The sequence below is a fragment of the Bos indicus genome, chromosome 3, assembly GCF_029378745.1.
Source record: "Bos indicus isolate NIAB-ARS_2022 breed Sahiwal x Tharparkar chromosome 3, NIAB-ARS_B.indTharparkar_mat_pri_1.0, whole genome shotgun sequence".
Classification (NCBI taxonomy): Eukaryota; Metazoa; Chordata; class Mammalia; order Artiodactyla; family Bovidae; genus Bos; species Bos indicus.
In genome coordinates, this window is record NC_091762.1 from 120,123,608 (window position 1) to 120,147,337 (window position 23,730).

The following is a 23,730-nucleotide window of genomic DNA, read 5'->3' on the forward strand; positions in this document are numbered from 1 at the left end:
TTTTTCATCTCCCCAGACTGAGCTCTGCTCCCATTAACACTGACTCCCCACCCACCCCCGGCCCTGGTGCCCGTCCCGTTTTCTATCACTACGGATGGCACTGCTCTAGGGCCTCATCCGGGTGCAGTCAGGCAATATTTGTTGCCCTGCGTTTGGTTGACCTACTTAGTTAGTGTTGTTCTGTCACTAAGTCGTGTCCGACTCTTTGGGACCCCATGGACTGCAGCACGCCAGGCTTCCTGGTCCTTCACCAACTCCTGGAACTTGCTCAAATTCATGTTCACTGAGTCGATGATGCCATCCAACCATCTCATCCTCTGTCTTCCCCTTCTCCTCCCGCCTCCAATCTTTCCCAGCATCAGAGTCTTTTCCAATGAATTGGCTCTTTGTAGCAGGTGGCCAAAGTACTGGAGCTTCAGCTTCATCATCAGTGCTTCCAATGAATATTCAGAACTGATTTCCCTTAAGATGGACTGGTTGGATCTCCTTGCAGTCCAAGGGACTCTCAAGAGTCTTCTCTAACACCACAGTTCAAAAGCATCAATTCTTTGGCACTCAGCCTTCTTTATGGTCCAACTCTCACATCCATACATGACTACGGGAAAAACCATAGCTTTGACTAGACTGACCTTTATTGGAAAGTGATGTCTCTGCTTTTTAATATGTGTCTAGGTTTGTCACAACTTTCCTTCCAAGGAGCACGCGTCTTTTAATTTCATGGCTTCAGTCACTGTCTGCCGTGATTTTGGAGCCCAAGAATATAAAATCTGTCACTCTTTCCACTTTTTCCCCTTCTATTTGCCATGAAGTGATGGGACCAGATGCCATGATCTTAGTTTTTTGAATATTGAGTTTTAAGCCAGCTTTTTCACTCTCCTTTTTCACCCTCATCAAGAGGCTCTTTAGTTCCTCTTCACTTTCTGCCGTTAGAGTGGTATCATCTGCATATCTAAGGTTACTGATATTTCTCCCAGCAATCTTGATTCCAGCTTGTCCTTCATCCAGTCTGGCATTTCACATGATGTACTCTGCATAGAAGTTAAATAAGCAGGGTGACAATATACAGCCCTGACATACTCCTTTCCAAATTTAGAACCAGTCTGTTGTTCCATGTCCAGTTCTAACTGGTGCTTCTTGACCTGCATACAGGTTTCTCAGGAGGCAGGTCAGGTGGCTCCGGTATTCCCATCTCTCCAAGAATTTTCCACAGTTTGTTGTGATTCACACAATCAGAGGCTTTAGCATAGTCAGTGAAGCAGTAGATGTTCTTCTGGAATTCCCTTGCTTTTTCTATGACCCAATGGATGTTGGCAATTTGATCTTTGGTTCGTCTGCCTTTTCTAAATCCAGCTTGAATATCTGGAGGTTCTCAGTTCACATAGTGTTGAAGCCTAGCTTGACAGATTTTGAGCATTACTTTGCTGGTGTGTGAAATGAGTGCAATTGTGCGGTAGTTTGATCATTCTTTGGCATTGCCTTTGTGATTGAAATGAAAACTGACCTTTTCCAGTCCTGTGGCCATATGGTTCTCATCACCTGTATCCCATGCCCCCCCAACTCACCACCAGTGAGGTAGGAATTTCCTTGAGGGAGGGGGGAACCAAGGCTGGCAGGTGACGGTCATGGGGCTGGACCCCACATCACCGAGGCACCAAGTCTGCTCCTCCACTCTCCACAGGAGCATTTCGTAAAGCAATTCCCTGCCTGCCCACCCCTCCACTCTCTATCCAGCAATTACATAAACTTCATTTCTAGGTAAATATATATATAGGCTTTGGAAATCATGAGGTTTCTGTAGCAACAGCTCACCTCTGACGTTAGAGCATGAAGACAGCCATGGACAGTGTGTGTGCAAATGGGTGGGGTGATTTTCCCAGAAAGTTTACTTACGAACAACTGGCAGGCCTGAATCTGGCCTGCAGATGGAGTCTGCTGAGCTCAGGATTAGCGGACGAAGGAATAAAGGGATAGTCGTGTGGGTACCGTCATACAAATGGTGGTAGACAGTTGAGCGGGTGGGTGGGCGTGGTGGACAGGCGGCCGGTTGGAAAAGTCATCATCCTCAAAGTGTGGCAGTGAGAGCAGAAGCCCCTATTCTGGAAACTGGCCTTTGTGATGAAAACTCACTGGATATCCTTTTCATCTCTGGTTGGCGTGTTGCGTGCACACAAAAACATACAGGCATCCTGAGTGCACAGCTCAACATCCTCCCCAGCACTTGGCATTTCCTGTCCTTTTCCTATTCAGCCATTATGGTGAACATACAGGGATATCACAGGGCTTGGCCGGTGGCTCAAGGGTAAAGAATCCACCTGCAGTGCAGAAGCCGCAGGAGACCTGGGTTCAATCCCTGGGTCAGGAAGATCCCCTGGAGGAGGGTATGGCGACCCACTCCAGTACCCTTGCCTGGAGAATCCCAAGGGCAGAGGAGCCTGGTGGGCTACAGTCCACGGGGTCACAGAGAGTCGGGCACGACCGAGCAACCGAGCACCACGCAGGCACAGGGAGAGCACATACGACTCTGGTCGCCACTGACCCAGCGACCAGTGGAGCTGAGCGCACTCCTGGTTTCCTGGCCCTGTGGGCATCGCCCTCTGCGAGGGGTCTGCTCTGCATCGTGCCCAGCTGTGCTCTGGGGCGCCTTCGCTGCTTATTATTGATCTGGGTTTGATCGCGTAATCTGGAGGCGGCCCTTTATTGAACGTGTGCGCTGCAAATGTCTCCTGCGCGCCTTTGGCCCTCCTGACGGTGCTTCTGAGCAGCAGTTCAGGCACCACCTGCCACTTTCCCCCTTAGGTTCGTGCTGCTCGTGACCTATTGAAGAAACACACTGGGCCTACTCCAAGGTCACAAAGACGTTCTTCCACGCTTTCTCTTAAAGGTTTTATTGTGTTACACTCACAGTTAGACACGCAATCTATCCTGAACCCATCTCTGCGTGGCGTGAGGTGGGGCCCACCATGCGTTCCCTTCTATGTGAATAGCCAGGCAACCTGGCTCCACTTTGAAAACCACACCAGCTTCCAAGGCCCCGCGTGTCATCTGTCACCACCCAGCGTGTGCACACGTCTGGGCGTGTGCATATACGCTCTTCCACGGGTCGGGTGGTCCTTACACCAACGCCACCCTACCCTCGTCACTGTGGATCCGTGACACGTCTCCACGCCTGGGAGCATAAGCTTTGTTCTTCTTCCTGATTCCCTCCATAATTTTGCCTCTCCCATAGGAATTTTCAAATCAGTCTGTTAATTTCTCCAATACCGGCTACTCACTCCGGTATTTTGGCCTGAGAAATCCCAAGGGCAGAGGAACCTGGAGGGCTACAGTCCACGTGATTGCAAAGAGTTGAACACAACTGAGTGACTAACATTTTCACATTTTTCCATATGCATTTTCGAATCAGTTTGTTAATTTCTACAAGCTAAAAACATTGCTGGAGTTTGGACTCGGATTTCATTGAATCTATAGATCAATTTGAGGGGGCTCAAGTCTTCCAATTCACAGACAGAACCCGTTCTTCCATTTATGTTTCTGCCAATTTTACTCAGTGTCATTCTCAATGGAGAGGCCTGGCACGTTTTACTACTACAATTGCTCCTGGGTGTTTGACCCGTTGGGTTGCTTACTGTTTTTAAAATGATGGTAGCTGAGAACCCAACCCTGTTCAGAGGGTCGTTCCAGGCCAAGGCATCTTCAAAGTGCTCTGTCGCTGACCTTGCAAACGGAGAGGACCCACCCTCATGCGGGTGGCCCCACCGCCCACCTCCGGAGTGCCAGTCCGTCTGGTCCACCGCCCCCGAGGGTCTTCTGTCCTCAGTAGGCACGTCACAGTCTGATGGCTGTTCTAGACACTGCAAAGTGAGTGCTGGCTCCCAGCGCCCTCCTGCGTCCTCCATTTCATTTTTGGTTTAAGATTCCAAAGTTGGGGGGGTGCTGAGGGGGAGGGGAGGAAGGGAAAGGCTCCAGGGGAAAGGAGGCGGTGCCAGCAGGGGGTCGGGGGCCAGTGATGGGGTCTGTGTTCTGCCTCTGTCTCTGCCACAGGGTCCCCATCTGTACGAGGGGGAGACGGGTGGTCTGGGGGCTTCCCAAAGTCTGGGTGAGGGAGGGCCCATGCATGGGACAAGAGCTGGAAGGATCTGAGAGTGCCAGGGTGTGGCCAAGCCTTGTGTGGACGGCAGCCAGGGTCGCTGCACTCATCAGACGGGCCACGTCCCCCTTCCTGGCTCAGAAATGAGGATGGGGCCCCACAGTCCTCAGCAGAAGTTCAAGCCACCAGCCACCTCTCCTGTATCCCCGCATCCTCCGCCCCCCGCCCCGCACAGACACAGACTGGATGCCCACATCGCTGCCTCTGCCTCTTCCCAGACTCCTGATCAGAGTCCCATCTGGCTGGTGGACTCTTACCCTTCAAGGTCCAACTCAAATGCCACCTGCTCCAGGAAGCCTGTGTGGGCACCGTGTGCCACCTGCTCCAGGAAGCCTGTGTGGGCACCGGGACACGGGAGCAGCCAGGACCGGCCGGACGCTGGCCTCCCCAGCGTCCTGGACCCGCGTCCCTTCAGTCAGTGATTCAGACTGTGGACTTGGTTTTCAGTCATCCTGGTGCTGACCCGTGTCCGACGAGCCTGCTTACGTGCCAAGCGCTGATGGGGCTGGGGGCTGGGGGTGTGGGTGCAGAGGTGAACGAAATGCTGTCCCCCACCTTCTCAGTGCCTGGTTTCAGGCCTGGCAAGGACTGCCCCATTGTTCCTCTTGAGGACCACACTACTGACTCAGCTCCTGGGGTGGTGCCCAGGGCCCCAGAGACCAGGACCGGGCGGTCCTGAGACGCAGCATGGCGGGGCCAGGTGTTATCCCGGACACAGAGAGGCTCTTTCTCCTAAGGAAGTGCAGCCTGGCAGGTGGCCACCCGGGCACAGGGCCCTCTGTGCCGCAAGCCAAGCCACAGAAGGAGGGCAAGCCGACGTCCGGGGCTGGATTTGACTGGACGCCCCATCCTCGGGTGTGTTCTTCAGGCTGTGCCCAGCCCTGGGGTGCAGGGGGCCCCGTGGGAGTGCCCGGGGCAGAAGAGGAGGGAGGGGCAGGGGCAGAGAAGGAGAGCGGGCTGGGGTGGCCCCAGACTGTCCCTGTTCCCCTGCCGCCAAGGTGGGGAGACCCCAGGCCAGCATGCCTGCGGAGTCCTGCCTCCTGGCCGCTGCGGGGCGGGGGGGCGGGGCGTCCAGGGCAGGTCCTGACACCACCACTGCTGTTGTAGATGCGCGACCCTGAGCTGCCTTCTCAGGTGGAGACAACACATATAAATGTGCTGAGAACCCTGAAGGAGCGCCGCGCTTCTCGCTTCACCCTTTTGTCCACAGACAAGGGAGCCCCTCCATTCCCGCTGCTCTGGGGGTGGGGGTCCCAGCCTCCTTCCCAGAGCGGGGGCAGCCACAGCTTCTGCAGCACCCCTCGCGGCCACACGGTGGCGCTGTTGCAGCTCCGCCGCCGCTAACCCCGCCGGCAGGCCGGGCCGCCACCGTCGGACACCCTCACTCACCGGGCTCCTGCCCCCGAGACTGCCTCTGTCCGGGCTGATCCGAGGTCCCCGCCGCTCTCCCGCTCTCGCAGGGTGACCCGACGGGGCTTCTGGCCGCCCTCCCTGCCTCACCACTGGGCCCTTCTGGACCCACCTTGGCCCACCCAGGGGTCTCCCTAGCCCGGCTCTGGGTGTGCAGCAGCCTCACCGCCCCCGGAAGCGCGGGGCTCCTTTTGCAAGTCCCCCCATCTCTGTGGACCTGTGTGCCTGTGCAGACCCCCGATTCAGAGGGGGCCCTCGGGGCCCGAGGCTGGGCACCAGCAACGGGGACAGTGAGCCTGCTCTGCCTGACCTCCCTCTCTGTTCTTCAGCGGCATCTGCCTCCGAGCCCCCTCAAGTCTGTGAAAATTGGGGTCCCAGGGAAGCAACCCCCACCCTCCACGGAGCCGCAGCCCCCGGGTCCCTGGGACCCCCCTCCCCCCATTTTCAAAGCTGAGAGCACAAGGCTCACGACGGCAGGTGACGGGCCTGGGCTGGGCAGCGAGCTGGCCGGGGCACAGCAGGGACCCTGCCCATCTCTAGAGGGGAGTTCCCCTTGACCTCGGGTGGGCGGACGGGAAGCCCATGATCCTCGGGCTGGAGGCCCTCCCCGTCCATACAGCCGCACGCGGAGGGTGGCAGTGAGGAATCAAGAGGTGGCCGTCCCACTGGGTCTCCTGCTGGTGGCGTCACACGGAGGCTGTGTCCTCCCGGGGTCCTCAGAGGCAGGCTGAGCTGACGGGGAGAAGGCCCTGGGCACATGGGCAAGCTCCACGGCGGGTCTGGGGTCTTCTGGGAGGCTGAGGCCCAGCCCTGCTGTCCTCTCTGACCGCTGAGATTGCTGCCAGGGGCCTTCTGGAACTTTCCCAGTGCACTCCAGGTCACAGGAGGACAGCCTACCCCGGGGACAGACCAAAACCCGGAGGTGGCCCCCGGCCCACAGAACTGTAGGTGGAGTCGCGGGGTCTCCCGAGGGCAAGGAGGTGGCTGACCGAGGGGTCCAAGCCAAGCGCAGGCCCAGGGGCACGCCCTGGCTGGACGTCCCTCCAACTTGGGGCCCCTCCCTGCCGCCCCCGGGGTTTCTGCAGGGGTTGGGGGGAGGGGCGGGGAGGGGGAGGGGCGCTGGGGGTGGGGGAGGGGGCGGCCTGAGGGCCTCCGCGCACCCCCGCAGCGGCTCCATCTGGGCCGCGGCCCATCGCAGGCACCCGGCCGCAGCTGGAACCCATTACGCCCCCAGCTCCTCCGGGGACGCCCCGGCTAATAAGTGACCCTCTGTAACTGTTAGGAATGAGTCAAGCCTGTGCCGCGGCTCTTTCCCGTTAGCGCAGGGAGGGCGCGGGGAGGGGGGCCTCGGGCCGGGGCCTTCCTGGCCTAGGAGGAGGCTTCCTGGACGTGACCCCTCAGGGAGGACCGCGGCTCAGCGCCTGCCTGCGGCCTCGCCTTCCTGGAGGACCGGGCAGGTCTTGGTGGTCTTGGCGCCCCCTCCCTGGCTGGGCCCGGAAGGGGCTGCCCGCATCTCCTCCCCTCTCTCAGCCCAGGGAGGGTGCTTACCACACACCGGTCATGCTGAGAGGTGCAGCGAAGGTGCTGCCCAGGGGAGGCAGTGCCCACAGCAGGGGAGGGGGAGCTGCCTCCTCACCCCTGGGTCCTCACTCCGGGCTCCTCACTCCAGGGTCTCACTCCAGGCTCCTCACTCCAGGGTCCTCACTCCAGGATCTCACTCCAGGGTCCTCACTGCAGGCTCCTCACTCCAGGGTCCTCACCCCAGGCTCCTCACTCCAGGGTCCTCACTCCAGGATCTCACCCCAGGCTCCTCACTGCAGGCTCCTCACTCCAGGGTCCTCACCCCAGGCTCCTCACTCCAGGCTCCTCACTCCAGGCTCCTCACTCCAGGGTCTCACTCCAGGGTCCTCACTCCAGGGTCCTCACTCCGGGCTCCTCACTCCGGGGTCTCACTCCGGGCTCCTCACTCCGGGCTCCTCACTCCGGGCTCCTCACTCCAGGGTCTCACTCTGGGGTCTCACTCCGGGGTCCTCACTCCGGGCTCCTCACTCCGGGGTCCTCACTCTGGGGTCCTCACTCCGGGGTCTCACTCCGGGGTCCTCACTCCGGGGCCCTCACTCCAGGGACTCACTCCAGGGACTCACTCCGAGGTCCTCACTCCGGGGTCCTCACTCCAGGGTCTCACTCCAGGGTCTCACTCCACGGTCTCACTGCAGGGGCTCACTGCAGGGGCTCACTCCAGGGCCCTCAGTCCAGGGCCCTCACTCCGGGGTCCTCACTCCGGGGTCCTCACTCCGGGGCCCTCACTCCAGGGTCTCACTCCAGGGACTCACTCCGAGGTCCTCACTCCGGGGTCCTCACTCCAGGGTCTCACTCCAGGGTCTCACTCCACGGTCTCACTCCAGGGGCTCACTCCAGGGCCCTCAGTCCAGGGCCCTCAGTCCGGGGCCCTCACTCCGGGGTCCTCACTCCGGGGTCCTCACTCCGGGGCCCTCACTCCAGGGTCTCACTCCACGGTCTCACTCCAGGGGCTCACTCCAGGGGCTCACTCCAGGGCCCTCACTCCAGGGTCTCACTCCAGGGTCTCACTCCACGGTCTCACTCCAGGGGCTCACTTCAGGGGCTCACTCCAGGGCCCTCAGTCCAGGGCCCTCACTCCGGGGTCCTCACTCCGGGGTCCTCACTCCGGGGCCCTCACTCCAGGGTCTCACTCCAGGGTCTCACTCCACGGTCACTCCAGGGGCTCACTCCAGGGGCTCACTCCAGGGCCCTCACTCCAGGGTCTCACTCCAGGGTCTCACTCCGGGGTCTCACTCTGGGGCCCTCACTCCGGGGCCCTCACTCTGGGGTCCTCACTCCGGGCTCCTCACTCCCGGGTCCTCACTCCCGGGGGTCTCACTCCTGGGGTCTCACTCCGTGGCCGGGCAGCAGGGTTGGCTCAGTTTCTGCGGCTCACTGAGCTGCTTCGGGCAGGGCAGGATCTCTCCGGGGTCATGTATGAGCTCGGACCCTGACTCCCAGCCCCCCTGGAACTGACATGAAAGTGAAGGATTTCTGTCCAGGCAGATTTGAGCAGAAGAGGCCAGGTTTGGGTCCTAGGAGCGCAGATCAGGCTGAGCTTGTACCAGGCATGGCGAGAGGGCAGGGCTGAGCTCAGGAAGCCCTCCGTCCCCTCAGCCTGGCCCAAGATCAGAGACAGGTGAGGGGTCTCGGCCTCACGAGGGTCTTCAGGGAGGGCAGAGGAGGTGAGGGCGGGCAGGTAGAGGCTGTGCAGCGGTTACACACCACGCCCTGAACGGGGCGGAGCCTTGGCAGAGTTCGGGGAAGGGTCTCCTTTTGCTGGAGGACAGGGCGCTGGGCCCTGAGGGGTGGTGAGGGGACCCGAGTCTGTGGCTCTAGAGCCCCCGGGGAGGACATCCACCGCCAGTTCCCCCCTCAGCCTGAACTCATGGCCTGAACCTCATGGCGAACGTCACGTCCGGTGGGCAGCTGGGCACGTCCCGACCCCGGGCAATACCACTCCTCGCGCGCTCATGTCAGGAGTGCTCACGCCGCTTCAGAATTGGCTGCCTCGGCCCCGGCGTTCACACGTCCTCCCCATAGTCGGGGCTGGGATCGGCCCCAGCGCAAAGGCCCTGCCCTGCCTTCAGCCCTGGAGAGCACCCAGGCCCCCAGCGGGCCACCTTCCTGCAGCCAGGAACCCGCAGGGCCGAGGCCAAGTGCCAGCCGGAGCCGGGGAGCCGGGGGCCAGCCTCTGGGGACCCAGGACCCCGGGTCTGCTACCGCTCCCAGGCCTGTTCAGAGCGCTTCCGCAGCCACTCACCTGCTCTGGAGGGCCAGGCCGGAGGCCGTGCCCTCTGTGCGCTTGCTGCCCCGCCTCAGTCCTGCCCCACCCCGTTCCCGGGCCCCCACGGCCCCTCACCGTGGACAGGGTGGCCGGCCTCGTCCTCCAGGAAGCCATGTGGGTGCAACCCGGTCCTGCTACTGGTTGCCAGCCCCTCTGTCCACGGGGCTCTGGGCCCACTGGGTGGGGTTCAGGCCCCTCCCTGTCAAACCCCACTGTGAAAACCAGGGGACCGCCTGCTCCAGGGACGCCAAAGGCGAGGGCTCTGCCTTCCAGCGTCCCCGGAGAGACCCAGGGTGGAGGTCAGGGCAGCCCCGCAGAGGCGCGCAGAGCCTGGGCTAGGAGCTCCCTGACCGCTCTCCCTTCCTCACCTGAGCACCCCCAGGATGGGCAGGACGCCTACCCCCTTCACAGGTGGCCTCGGGGGACCTCAGCCTCGCCTGGTCCTCCCCAGGGTGGGGTGGTACCCCTGCCCCAACTCCAGGGGATTCATGGCGGGTAGGCAGCGGTGCCGGGACCTGCCAGCCCCAGGGGTCTCTCGGCGCGTGTCTTTCAGAGGCTGGAGGACACCGTCCTGAGCCCCACGGCCAGCAGAGAAGATCGGGCGCTGACCGTGCGCGGGGGGCGCTGGCGGGCCTCCCCCATCCCCGTGCCTGCCCGCATCCGTGACATTGTGGCTGGCAGCCTGGCCGAGGGGCCTCGCCAAGGTGAGGGGCACCCCAGGGGAGCGGCAGGGCGGTCGGTGGGAGTCCAGCCCCAGGGAGCCCTCCCCGCCCTGTGCCCTGGCCTGGCTGGCCCCTCCGGGCCTGTCACCGTCCTGTGCCAGGGTGAGACCCCCACCCTCCCACGGAGTCACCCACGGAGCTAAAAGCTGATCTGCACAGCGTGCTCACCCCTGAGCCGCGGAGACCGTCCCCACCCAGCGTGCATTTCTGTTTGCAACTCTTGCGACTGCCAGTCTCGTTTCTCACTGGATGAGTGAGAATCCTAAAGGCTGGAGCTCGGAAGGCGCAGGTGCAGAGCAGCGGTCTGCCCGAGCTCCGGCCCCACCCACCGGCCCCACTGCTGGCCCTCTCGCAGTCGGTCACTGTGGCCACCAGCCTGGCCCCAGGCCATGCTCCTGACCCCTCGTGCATGGGTCTCAGAGACCCCTTTTGGTAGTGAGGGCCTCTCCAGCCTCTGAGAGGAGCCAGGGGCCTCGCTGGGTATGTTAAGGAACAAGAGAGCCCCTGCGTGCTTAGACCAGCACTTCCTACTCGGGGGGACGGGACCCTGCAGCCCTGAGTCAGCAGTTCTCAAGCCCAGCGGGGGTAGGGGTGCCCAGTGTCCAGGCTGCCCCCACAGGCCCTCTGCTGTGCTGGTTTGGGCTACACTGGGGAGAGACGTGAGTGGGCATGTGCCCACCCAGAGGAGAGGAGGCGCCGCTTCCCTGCACCAGGGGCCCCTGGGCCAGGTGGACAGGCTGCCGGACTCGGGGCTGGACGGCCACAGGCTGACCCTGCTGCTGCACCTGCAGGGCTGCGGGAGCCCCTGGCTTCCCTGGGCTCCGGGCCGGAGGAACATACGCTCCTGCAGGATGAGCTGTCCCGGCTGGAGGACCTACTGGCCCAGGCGGGCGCCGAGCGGGACGAGCTGGCCGGCAGGTACCACACGGTCAATGAGCGGGTGAGTGCTCAGGGCGCCTGGCAGCCTGCCCTGGGGTGACCCACGGGCCTGCCAGCAGGGGGACGACAGTGGCCAGCCATGGCCGAACCCTGTGCCGCAGAGAGAGAAACTCAGGCTAGAGTGGGCAGGTGAGGCAGGATGGTGCCCAGGGGCCCTGACCCAGCTTAGGCAATGACTTGTGCCTGTCTGCCCAGAGCCCTGGGGGGCGGCCGGGACAGTCCCGACCCGTGGGGCCAGCGCCCTGCCCAGCCCGAGCATGCGGCCACGCCTGCCAAGGGGAGGTGGGCAGGCTGGAAGGAGGTGACTGCACCCCAGCCTCTCCCCTGACAGCCGAGGTGGACAGACAGGCCCTGGACACACCCTCAGTGCCCCCGGCGGCAACAGGGCCTGCCAGGGTGACCGGCTGCAGCAACAGGCCGTTAGGCCCCGAGCTGTGCGGCCGGGAGGGCCTCCGGGTGTGCAGGTGGGGAAACTGAGGCAGAGCGGTGATGGAGGTCACTGGGCAGGGCCTCTGTCTCGTGTCCACCGCCCCAAGTCGTGGCCTCGGAGCAGGACGGGGCAGGCCCACAGCAGGGGTGTTCACAGCCCCTGTGTCTGCACGGCCCCCTGCTCTATGCGACGGGACAGACGACCCCAGATGAAGAAATAGGCTCACCGCAGGTCCCAGTCATGCAGGGCCGCGCTGTGGGCTGAGAGGTGACCCGGTCTGGCCCTTTCTCTGGTGTGACCAGTGACCGGGGCTGAAAGCGTGATGGCCCCAGCTGGCCATGCCTCCTCGAGGGTCCTAAGGGCTTCCTGGGGTCGGCGGTGTGCCCAGCCCCACGAAGGGGCCCCCCGGACCCTGGTCCTCACCCCCAGCCCCACGAAGGCCCCCCACCCCCGTCCTCACCCCCAACCCCATGAAGGCCCCCCACCCCTGTCCTCATCCCCAATCCCACGAAGGCCTCCCAGACCCCGGTCCTCACCCCACCCCCCAGGGAGCTCCCTGGGGATAAGGGATAACGTCCGTATCCCCAGCTCCACAAGAGGCCCCCAGACCCCCATCCTCATCCCCAGCCCCACAAAGTCCCCCCGTCCTCACCCCCAGCTCCACAAGAGGCCCCCCACCCCACTAAGGGAGCCCCAACGCCTGTCCTCACTCCCCAGCCTCACAAGAGGCCCCCAACCCCCATCCTCACCCCCCAGCCTCACAAGAGCCCCCCCACCCCATCCTCACCCCCACCCCACGAAGGGGTCCCCCACCCCGTCCTCACCTCCACCCCCCACAGGGAGCTCCTCGGGCAGGACCAGCGGGACGGAAGCACTGGATGAGCTCGCTGCCCTCCCCCTCCCCGGCCCGTGTGGAGCTGGGGGTGGGGGCATCTTCCTAGCACAGGGTGGGGAGATGTTGGGAACAAGAGGCCAGTGGGAATATAAGCCACAGAAGCCCTGCAGCCAGATTAGGCAACCGAGTGAGTCAGTGAGATCCCAGCTCCAGGCCGCGCCCGCCCCCCTGCACACATCCGGCACCCCTTGTGCGGACCACGGAGGAGCCTGGTCTCCCTGAGTGCCCCGGAGGAGACAGGCGGGCGGCGTGGGGGTGGGCGTGACTGCTCAGTAGGCCTCTGTCTCCTTCCCCCGCGGGTCCCCCAGCCCCTCCGCGGGCCTCAGGGGAGCCCCACCCTCCCCGCCTCCTGGGCCCCAGGCCCCGCCGCAGGGGGGCCCTCCGTGCTCCTGGTCTTCCTGTCTCAGCCCCCGCCAGCCGGCCCCCTGGGCCTGCTGCAGCCCCTCCTCGGACCCCCAGAATGTGCTCTGGGTGCAGATCTGGGTGGTGCCCCCGGCCTCCAGCAGCCTCTTTCCCTCAGAGCGAGGTTGCCGTCAGCTCAGCCCTGAAGACTCACCGGTGGTCTGGGCCAGTTCCAGGGGCTTCCCTGCCACCAGACCCACCTGGGGGCTGCAGGCCCACCTATGGTGGGGTGGCTTTGTCCCCCTGCTGGATGAGGGGCTGGGGTGGACAGAGGGTCAAGCCCAGGCAGAAGGGGCGGGGTGGGACCCCACGCGTACTCACTGCAGTGCGGGTGACTGCAGGCCGGCTCCATGTCCCCTCACCTGGCCTGACGCGGGGCCTCTTCAGCCGGCCGCGGCACGAGGCGCAGGGCAGCCGTGGGGCCCACCACCAGCCTGACCCCTCTGACCACACCCCACTCGACCGCACCCCTGACCCCAGCCTAACCCCCACCCAGCTGGAGACCCCCGGAGCCTCCCACCATCCCTGGGAGGGCCCTGTGCCCAAGCCGCCCGGCCCGCAGGGCTTGGAAGCAGCCGGCCAGGTGGGTCATTGCCCTCTCAGCTGCAGGCCCGGCTGCAGGCCACCACGGCCCAGCTGCGGAGGTCGGAGCTGGAGCGCAGCATGGACCTGGAGGACGCCCTGGGCCGTCTGGAGGCGGCCGAGCAGAGGTGAGGCCGGGCGGGCGCGGCCGGCAGGGCTGCAAGGAGCCTGCCGGCAGGGCAGGTGCCCCGGACTGTTGGCGACTCCTCCAGAGAGACTCCGAGTCAGAGCTGGGGGTGCAGAGCAGGGCGGGGCGGGGGCCACACACCTGGGCCTCAGTCTGCTCCCTGGCCTGCCCCTCCCCAGACCCCCACACCAGCTGGGGCAGGGGTTCTGGCCCGTGGTACAAGCAGGGCACCAGAGCTGCCTGTGAGCCTTGGTTGGCCTGGCCAGTCCTGGGGTGTCTCTCAGTTGCCCCCAGTCCCACTCTTCTTCCCACTCCAGCCCTGACCCCCCAGGCCCCTTTGGCTTCAAGCCGCTCTGTGGTCACGACCAGGCTCATTTGAGCACTGTGGGTAATTGTGTGTCACCCCCGGCCCCCCAGAGGGAGCCCCAAGCCCCAGGACACGCCCCTGGAGGGAAGAGCGTCTCACCAGGGTCCCTGCCGAGGGGGGCAGGCGGGGCGGGGCCCCCAAGGCGGCTCCGTCGCCAGACCCAGGAAGGTTAAGCTGTCTGTGGCATGCTTCCCAGATTTGGTTCCTCCTCAGGGACACTGGCAAAGGATCAGTGCTGAAAAGCATCTTGAAAACCAGTTTTGGAGAAGCGGGGGGTAGGGGCAGGGGCTGCAGAAAATAAACCTCCAAGAGGCTGAAGCCCCCAGAGCGGAGAAGAGCAGAGGAACCCCCATGGGCTCGCGGCCTGGCCAGGAAGTGCGGGCTCTGCAGGGTTTGGGGTCCCCGACTGCAGCCACACACAGGTCTGCCTTGCGGGGAGAGGCCCACAGTCACGGAGGGGTTGCCCCCTCCCCGGCGCACACCTGACTCCTCCCCCCCAGCCCACCCCGCGACAGGAATGTGCCTCCCTCCCAGCCCCGGTTCCCTCAGCTGGGGCTCCCAAGCCCTGACCCTCTTGCTGGTCTGGGGTTCACCTCCACACCCTGGAGTGAACGGCAGCCATAGTCGTGAGGGCAGAACCAGGGAGCTCGGGGAGGGAGGAAAGGACAGCAGATATGTCGGGGGCGGGGCGGGGTGCCAGAGGGGGACCTGAAGCTGGCCTCCGTTTTCTGTCCCTGTCCGCGGGGGAGCCACTGCAGGCAGTCAGCACCACTTAAGAGTGGTGGGGCTGCACAATCAAGCTGGGGTCATCTGAGCCCAGGAGGTCTGGGGGCTGGGGGTCTGAGGGGAGGCTGCCCGCCTACAATCACGCTGCCGCATCCCTGCCCATCCAGGAGCACCAGCCTCTCCCAGGTGAACGCCCTCCTGCGGGAGCAGCTGGAGCAGCTGAGGAAGGCCCACGACAGGCTGGCCGAGGAGCTGGCCAGGACAACGGGCAGCGTGCCCCGTCTGTGGGCCGAGCTGGAGCTGCGAGAAGCACAGCGCCGGACCCACAGAGAGGTGCCCTCCAGCTCCTGCCTATGGGCAGGGCGACGCCCGGCTCGGTGCCCGCGGCTGACGTGGGGGTGGACAGCGAGGACTGGGAGGGGGTGAGCTGGTGGCAGCCCCCGCCACACCACGACCCTGCTCGGCCTGGCCACAGCCATCTGCGGAGTGGGGGACACCAGGTGGGAAGCCCCCCGCTTTGAGAAGGAGCCCAGGGCTGGACTGGGAAGTCGGGTGAGGGCTGAGCCCTGGGCCCCATGTGGCTGCCCTGTGCCAGAGGGATGAGTCTCCGTGGGCCGGACTCCCGGGCCAGCAGGAACCCCGCGGCCTCTTACGAAACCCTCAGCCCTGGTTGGGGTCAGGGCACGGGGCTGTGGCCTCAGCCTCACTGCAGCGGCAATGCCGTGTGGACCATGCGGGCTGGTCGCCAGCTGCAGGACACGCAGTGTGAAGTAGGGCAGGACTTGAGACTGTCAGCCGTGCCTGTGCCTGGCCGCACCTTCCCTGATCTGCCCTGGATGCCCCCCAGCGCCTGCCAGCGGCCTCCAGGGCTGGATTTCTCCCTGGCCATGGGGCAGAGGCCGAGGTGGTCCCCGGGTCCAGGCTGACCCTGCACGGGGGTCCCTCGGACAAGCCCACTGCAGAGGAGCCATCCCAGCTCTTCCCACATGGACCCGGTGGAGCAGGGGCTGCCCCTGCTCTGTGGACATGGCTCTTCCTGCAAGACAGCTGTCCCGGGACAGGAGGGTGTGGGGAGAAGGCACGGCCTTTCCGATCAGATCAGTCCTCACAGGGCGCTGGACTGCCATGGAGCCAGTGAGACAGGGCGGACACCTCACCCCCAGCCTCAGCTGGATGGTGGGACAGGCGCCCCAGAGGCAGACCTGGGTCCAGTCTGGCGCCACTGATCAAGGCTCTCTACTCCCCCTTGGCCTTGAACGCCTCTCCCACTTGCTGGCAGTGGCTTCTCTCAGCACCTTAACGAGGTCCTGGCTCCGTCTCCTGGCTTCCAGCCCGCCAACACCCACTGACCCCTGACTCCTCTGGCGGGCATCACACTCTGGCCGCTGGGGGTTCTCTGCTGTGACTTCCTGTGACCTCCGACAGCAGACTTCTGTTTATTCTGCTTCTGCTCATCAGGGTTCCTTCTCCCTTTGTCTGGGGAAGCCGCTGTTCTGTCTTCCACAGTTGCCCGAGTCCCCCCTCCCGCACCCCTCCCCTACTCCCTCCTCTGCTCCTCCCCTCCTCTCCCTCCCTTCCTCCTCCCCTCCCCTCCCTCCCTCCTCCCCTCCTTCCCTTCTCCCCCCCACCCCTCCTTTCTCCACCCCTCCTCACCCGTCCCCTCCCCTCCCCTCTGCCCCATGCACCTCACGCTTCCTGGGCTCCTTCCTACGCTCTTAGCCTCCTCTACTTTTCGCCCTGGTCTATGTCGTAGGTAATTTGTTCAAGCCCACCCTGCTGCTCATCAGTTTCCTCTCCTGGTATCCAATCTCTGTTAAACCTGCCTATTTGGTGTAACTTCTAATACTGTATTTTTCATCTTTAAAGCTCCTGCTTTTATTCTGTTCTCTGCATATCTTAGTCTCACGTTTTCCAGCCCCTGCTCTGTTTGTTGCTGCTGCTGCTAAGTCACGTCAGTCGTGTCCGACTCTGTGCGACCCCATAGAGGGCAGCCCACCAGGCTCCACTGTCCCTGGGACTCTCCAGGCAAGAACGCTGGAGTGGGGCGCATGCCAGAGAGCAGTTGTCTTGTAGCTGTTTCTGATGCTCCAATATCTGAACTCCTTCAAGGTCTGAGTGTACTGTTTCTGCTGGTTCTTGATCATGGTGCTGGGCTCCTCTGTGTCTTTGGTGGTTTGATTTCTTCAGTTAAGAGCCGTGTACTATCCTTGGAACTCTGAAAATTCTTTGAAACCTGGAATGAAAATGGTATGTTCCAAAAAAGATTTTCATTTGCTTCAGGCAGATTCTAGGGACTCTGATCATCTTTGGGGCCACATGGAAGTAAATGTCCAGCTTAAATTTACTGTTTCAAAACCACCCAGGTTTTGTGAATTAGGCTGAAAACTGCACGGAGGCTAACTCATGCTTCCAAATCCAAATCTCCAAGATTTTTCCTTCCTGTCTTGGTCCCTCCAGGCTGCTGGAGCAGAAGTACCCCAGCCCCGGGCTTATAAACAAACATTTCCCACAGCTCTAGAGGCTGGAAGCCCAAGATCAAGGTGCCAGCCCTTTCAGTGGCTGGTGAGGATGAGCAGGGCTGTCTGAATCACCGATGACACCTTCTGGCTGTCCACTCAAACGGCAGAAGGGAGGGAGAGCTCGTGGGGCCCCTTTGCTAAGGGCACTAACACCCTTCATAGGGGTGGAGCTGAAAAGCCCTACCTCCAGATACCATCACGTGGGTGATTAGGTTTCAACGTGTGAATTGGGGGGGACACTGCCCCTCCTACAGGCTGCGTGCATGTGTGTGCTGGTTCACCACCCACTGCAGCTCCTTGCAGTGCCTGCAGGCAGGTGTGTGTCTGTGTGTGTGTGTGTGTGCACATGTGGGCATGTGTGTGCTGGTTCATCTCCTTACAGCCCCTGCAGGCAGGTGTGTGTGTGTGTGTGTATCTGTGTGTGTGCACACTGGTTCCCTGTCCACTGTATCTGCTTGCAGCCCCTGCAGGCAGGTGTGTGTGTGTATTCGTGTGTGTGCGGGTCTGCCTGTCTCTAGCACACCTTGCTTGGAATGCAACTTGGGGGGGTCACTCTTATAGGTGAGTAGACTCCCCCTTGAGAGGACCCAGGCTTTCCCCTACGTCCTCGGAGCCCCTGTGGTCAAAGAAACAAGTTCAAGTTGCGTTTGGCAAGTCGCTCTCGAGTCAGGAGCTTTCCCCGTCCCTGGCCTGCGTGTCCCTTACCACAGCGGCCGCCAGCCTCGCTTTCAGAAGCTGTGGAGTCTGGCGTGTCCTGTATTTCCATCAGTGTCGGGCAGGCGGGGCCGGTGTCCACTCCTCCGTGTCACCCAAGCTCTCGATGACCACAGTGGGCGGGGGCCGCTCCAGGAGACGGTGCACCGCAGGGGGCATTTGGGCTCGTGGGGGGCCTCAGTGGGGGTCGGGGAGGGGGCTCAGCAAAGGCCTCGTGAAGGGGCGGGTGGGGTGCGAGTCTGGAGCCAGAGGGCCTTTGGCTTTGTCTGAAGCAACATGGAAAATCACTGGGGCTCCACCAGGTGGAGGGGCTGTGGGAGCCTGCAGAGCCCGGCCTCTGAGCTCAGCGTTCAGGACCCGGCCCTGGTCGTGGGGCTGGGGAGGCGGCATGGAGGCCGGGACTCTGAGTCTGGGCTTCAGTGCAGTTCCCTGCAAGGCTGGCCTCGCTGACCACACGGGGCTGTATCCTGCTGCCTCAACTCTCGCCCACACCCGACCCCCTACCCCCACACCCCCACCGCCCACACCCCAGCTGAGTGCTGCCTTCACCCTCAGGGGGACCAGGCCGAGGGGGTCCTGGCTCTGCAGCTGGGGGCGCTCACCCCTACAGCCTCTGGGAGGGGAGCCAAGCGCTGTCCCAGGTAGGGGGCAGTCTGATTGTTGGGGAGGAGAAGGGGCCACAGAGGCTGATGACGAGGTCTGCTCCCCACCCCCGGTGCCGGAGGAGTGGTGTGGGGGTGAATGGGGTCACGGGCCCCCCACCCCTCAGCCTGGCCTCTGCCTCTCGCCTGCAGGCCGGGCGCGCCCGCTCAGGGCAGCCCCAGGACGCCCTCCTGCAGAGGCAGGTCACCGCGCTCCGGGGACGCCTGGCCGAGCTGCGTGCAGCCACCGAGAAGTGCGTGCCCACCCGCTGGCCCAAGGGGGACAGAGGGCACCCTGGGGGAGGTGGCCGAGTGTACAGGGCGGGTCAGGCAGGGGGCCAGGTGCCATGAGCGGGTAGGCCACTTAGGGAGCCACTGTCAGCAGGGGCGGGCGGACTTGCATGGAGCTTGGTCCTGGCCAGGCACCTCACCCTTGGTGACTGCCAGGACCTGTCTGTCGTGGACCCTTGAGGCTCAGACAGTCCAAGTCCCACTCCAGGCAGACAGCCCGTCCTGTGTGTCCTGGCCCAGCCCCGGCCCAGCCCTGCCCGGCTGTGAGGCCACCTGTGGGTCTTCTGCTGAGGTGGGCAGACTGCTGTCCTGAGACCAGACCCCGCCTGTCCCAGCCAGCGTGGAGCCCCCAGGCTGAGCCCACAGACACTCCTGAGGCTCAGCCGGGTGCGCCCTGGTCTCGCAGGGGCCTCGCTGACCTGCGGGCGGATGTGGCCAGGATGGCCCGGCGCCTGCACACGGCCTGCCTGAACCTCAGCTCCAACCTGCGGCTGACGGCCGGCAGTGAGGCCGCTGCCTTGGAGCAGCAGCTGCGGGACAAGGTGCGGGAGATGCTGCAGCTGCAGGGCTGCTGGGCCGCGGAGAAGGCGGTGCTCCAGGCCAGGTGTGTGGGCGCCCAGGGCTCTGCGTATAGGGAGGCCCAAGGGTGGCCCCAGAGAAGAAGCTGGAAGGAAAGACAATAAACCATCAGAGGTGCTGCAGTCACAGGGAGGGGCAGGGCACAACCAGGGCAGGTGGGCAGAGGAAGCCTCACCACGGGGCAGGGAGGGGCAGGGCACAACCAGGGCAGGTGGGCAGAGGAAGCCTCACCACCGGGCTGGCGAGCTGAGTCCGGGTCATGGTGGGAGCTCGATGCTGAACTCAGGGTCTACACTGACCCCCGAGACAATGGGAGCCGCTGAAGTTTCTAGAGCGGGAGAGGGGCGTCTGATCGCAGTGGGGATCAGAGGTGGCCAACGGCACTACGGAGGAGGCAGACAGAGCCGGGCTCCCAGGCCCCCAGTGCCCTGGGCTCTGATCTCCGCGTGGACAGCCCTGCCCCACCCCGCTGTCCCCAGACTCGCAGAACAGACACTGCTGGTGGAGAAGCTCACCGAGCAAAACGCGAGCAAGGAGAGAGCCATCTCTTCCCTGAGAATGGACGTGCAGAGACTGGTGCGTGGCTGGGAGAGGGTGGCTGGTGTGTGGGGACCTGGGCCTCGCTGAGCAGCCTCCCCCACCCCCCATCCCTCCAGGAGTCCCAGCATGGCGGCGGAGGCCCGACGGCCCCAGAGGACTCGAGGGCGGAGGTGGAGACCCTGCGGCTTCTCTTGGACAGCATCACACAGGTGCAGGCCCAGCTGGGTCCTTCCCACACGGGCAGCCGACGGGCCACAGGGCCCCTGCGGTTCAGGCTGGCCTGGGAGATGGTCTGGCAGGACCCGTATGCCCTCAGCCCTTAGCTCCATCCTCTCTGCTCCCTGAAGGTGGCCCAGGCAGATGCGGGGAGCGAGGAGCTGGCAAGGAGCAGTGGTGCTGAAGGCGAGGGGGCGCAGGGCCAACGGGGGAGCCCCCTGCATGCTGGGAACTCCCTGAGGGCTGAGTCCCCGGCGGACCCGGACTCAGCACTGTGGGCTGTGCGGCAGGCCATTCAGAGGTGGCGGCAGCGGGAGCAGGTAGGCAAAAGCCTGCCAGGCTGAGAAGGGCCGCTATGGGCCTGCCCGTGGCCCGCAGGAGGCTGCCCCCAGGAGGCTGACCTCCAGGAGGCTGACCCCCCAGGAGGCTGCCCCCAGGAGGCTGCCCCAGGAGGCTGACCTCCAGGAGGCTGACCCCCAGGAGGCTGACCCCCAGGAGGCTGACCCCCAGGAGGCTGACCCCCAGGAGGCTGGCCCTGCAGTGCGTCTCTGGTCGGAACTGCGTCCTTTCTCTGGGAGTAGGGGCCCCGGCTGGCTTCTGTGTTCAGAGGCCTGGCCAGGCCGCAGGGATTCACCACATCCCCACTCCCGGGCAGGAGCTGCGCCAGCAGCTGGAGTCGTCCGAGGCGAGGGCCACAGGGCTCCAGGAACAGCTGTCTGAAAGCCAGCGGGAGCTGCAGGCCTCAAGAAGCCTCCTGCAGGAGGAGCGCCAGGACCTCCGGGGCAAGCTGGAGGCACAGAGCCGGGAGGCACAGTGGAGCCGCATGACCAGCGAGCTCCTGGGGAGGTGAGGCTGGTGGGCAGGGCCACCCCCTCCACAAGGCCCTCTGGGAGAAGCTCCTGGGGAGGGGAGGCGAGCAGGCAGGTGCAAGCCCCTGGGGAGGTGAGGCCGACGGGCAGGCCCACAACCTCCATGAGGCCCTCTAGGAGAAGTTCCTGGGGAGGTGAGGCTGGCGGGGGGCAGGGCCACCTCCTCCACGAGGCCCTCTGGGAGAACAAGCTCCTGGGGAGGTGAGGCGGGAAGGCAGGGCCACCTCTTCCATGAGGCCCTCCAGGAGCAGAAGTGAAAACATCCAGATGGAGGCTGCCTCCCTCCCCTCTTCACCCCAAAGCCCTGCCTGCACTGAGCACCCCTCTTCCTGCTCTGGGCCCATCTGGGCTGCGTCCAGGACTCACTTTCCCAAAGCCCAGGCTGAGCACGAGCCCTGCCCCTCGGCCCGCCTCCCAGACGCCCTTCCTGGGACCAGGCTGTGTTCTGCCCTGCCGCTCCATTCCCATTGCCGAGAGTCCTCCAGGGGTCTGGGCCATCCCTGGCAGGTGGTCCATGGACCCCCAGTTCCCTGCCGGCCCTCCTGGCGTGTCCCGTGGGTCTGGCGTCTCCTGGTGCACTTGGCCAGGAGGCTGTCTGGATGCTTCTGTGCACGTCTGACTCTCCTGGAGCGGGTGGTGGTGAGGGCCGGGAAGAGAACCCCTGGCATCGGTAGCCCTGGGCTTCCCAGACCCACATGCTGCCTGAGCTGGAGTATGGGGTGGGAACGTGCTGGCAGCCCAGGAAGGCTTCCTGCAGGAGGCAGCCATGAGGGACGGATGGACAGCCTCCCGTGCTTCCCCTCGCTCACCCGGGGGTCGGGCCTGCAGGTCCCTCGGGGCTACCCCTTCTCTGGAGGGCCCGACAGTGCACTCAGTGCTGGGACAGGGGGTCCAAGGGAAGATTAGACCCAGTCCTGCTCATGCACAGACCATGGCAGAGACGGGAGCAGGCAGGTTAGGCCTGGCAGGAATGGGGGAGTCTGCGAGGTCTCGGGAGGGCCTTCCGGTAGGAGCGATGGGCGGAGGCATGGTGTGGGGAGGGCAGGCAGGGCCACCTCAGCCTGCTGAGGAGCAGCGGTCACTGGGGCGGGGCCACGGGGGCCTGTTCGCTGGGACACCGCCTTCCCACGAGCAGCTAGACCGAGGCGTCCTGAGGTCTGGGAGAGACAGACCCAGCAGTCCCTCAACAAGGGGATGAGAGGCTGAGTCAGGAGGCGTTTGGGGCCTCAGGACTCGGTGCTTTGGGGCCCGGCCGGGTAGGCAACAGCTGAGATCCAGTCCTGGCTGGCGGGTGACCTGCAGAGGGGACCTCGGGGTTGGGTGGGGGTCAGCAGTGAGTTCAGCTCTGACGAGGGTGCGGGTCTCCAGGGTCGGCTGTCAGGGCGGGTGAGCAGCACCTGGAGATGTGGGGGCCCCTGGCAGGCTGGGGTTCCCTCCTTCCCACGGGGTCTCGCCAGACTGGTTGGGCTTAGCGCACGGGGGCAGAGGCCCGAGTTTAGGGGCACCCCAGGGTCGGCCCTCCGGGTTTACAGGCTCTCGCAAGGCCCACACCCAGGAGCCACCCTGCCTGGACAAACCAGCTGGGGGTGGTCCGCACGTGTCCCTGAGCCTGGCCCAGAGCGGCCTCTGTGGCCCCCTTGCCCTGTTCGCCCCCCAGGCGCTGGGCAGAGGTGCGAATGTGCCCAGGACCCCCAGCCTTGGCCTCGCCTCCTTCTAGAGAGAAGACGGCTCTCGAGGAGACGGTTGAGGAGCTAAGGGGGGAGGCAGCCACGTCCCACGCTGAGAAACAGAGCTTGGAGGCCAGGAACGCAGAGCTGCAGAGGAGCCTCCGGCAGTGCACGGAGCAGAAGGAGGCGCTGGAGCGGCAGGGCGAGCGCGGCCGGAGGGCGTTGGAGAGCAGGTGGGCCTGCAGCAGGCGTCTCGGCCCCCAGGCCCCGCGTCCCCCCACCCCCGGGACCAGCCTCATCAGGGGGTGCTAGTGAGACAGCAGACCCTCTCACGCTGACCACCACCCACCGCCTTCACACCCCACCCCAAGTCCAGCCAGTGCCAGACCCCCTACCTCGGGCAAACCCACCCCAATCCCTGGGCCCCGCTGGGGTGGGCCCCAGCATGGGTGCCCTCTCCTGGCCCAAGCTGTCACCCAGGTCCGGGTAGCTACTCCAGGCCTGCAGGGGACCCGTGCTCCTCCAGGGCCCTGGGCCTTGGGGGCAGCCTCAGGCGGTCACCCTGACTGCGGGCCCCACGAGGTGGCCCGGCTCTCGTCCTGAGGTGGCCTCATGCCCTCTGCCCTCTGTTTCTGGGTCTCAGTCAAGGGCGCCTGGAGCAGCTGGAGGGCACAGTCTCGGGGCTCAAGACGGAGCTGGTGTCAGCCCAGGAGGCGTTGGACTCAGCACGGCTGCAGAGGGACATCCTGGAGAGCGAGAGGGAGGGTCTGCACGGCGCCCTGGCCCGGGTGCGCCCCCAGCCGCCCTGCCCCGCCCCCTCCTCATCAGCCTGGGCTCACAGGCCACCCCCCGGCCCCAGCCTCAGTGGTGTCCCCACGCCACCCCACCTTACCCTGTCCTCCCCGGCCCCAGCCTGAGGGTGGCCTCCTTGGTCCCCGACCAGTGTGCCCTGGCCCGTCCCCTGAGTGCTGGCCAAGCTGCTCTTGGGGGACCCTCCCTGGGCTGCCCGCTTGCCTCCCCGGCTGCAGCCTTGGACCCAGGGGCCGCCATCCACCCCTGGGGCTTCACCACTGCGGGACCACTTCCAGGCCCCCCGGAGC

At 64.3% G+C, this 23,730-nt stretch overlaps 1 protein-coding gene across 6 annotated transcripts in view; it reads left to right on the forward strand.

Annotated features, from left to right (window-relative positions):
• CROCC2 (ciliary rootlet coiled-coil, rootletin family member 2) overlaps positions 1 to 23,730 on the forward strand; it is a 68,259-nt gene that overhangs the window by 3,212 nt on the left and 41,317 nt on the right. For all 6 annotated transcript variants that reach the window (XM_019958043.2, XM_019958044.2, XM_070787065.1 and 3 more), the window contains exons 2-13: positions 9,958 to 10,108; positions 10,918 to 11,066; positions 13,396 to 13,502; positions 14,762 to 14,927; positions 18,622 to 18,722; positions 19,166 to 19,363; positions 19,818 to 19,914; positions 19,995 to 20,087; positions 20,226 to 20,414; positions 20,750 to 20,940; positions 22,681 to 22,863; positions 23,274 to 23,418. In XM_019958043.2, the coding sequence (XP_019813602.2) occupies positions 9,958 to 10,108; positions 10,918 to 11,066; positions 13,396 to 13,502; positions 14,762 to 14,927; positions 18,622 to 18,722; positions 19,166 to 19,363; positions 19,818 to 19,914; positions 19,995 to 20,087; positions 20,226 to 20,414; positions 20,750 to 20,940; positions 22,681 to 22,863; positions 23,274 to 23,418 (1,770 nt within the window). The remainder of the gene's footprint in view (positions 1 to 9,957; positions 10,109 to 10,917; positions 11,067 to 13,395; positions 13,503 to 14,761; positions 14,928 to 18,621; positions 18,723 to 19,165; positions 19,364 to 19,817; positions 19,915 to 19,994; positions 20,088 to 20,225; positions 20,415 to 20,749; positions 20,941 to 22,680; positions 22,864 to 23,273; positions 23,419 to 23,730) is intronic.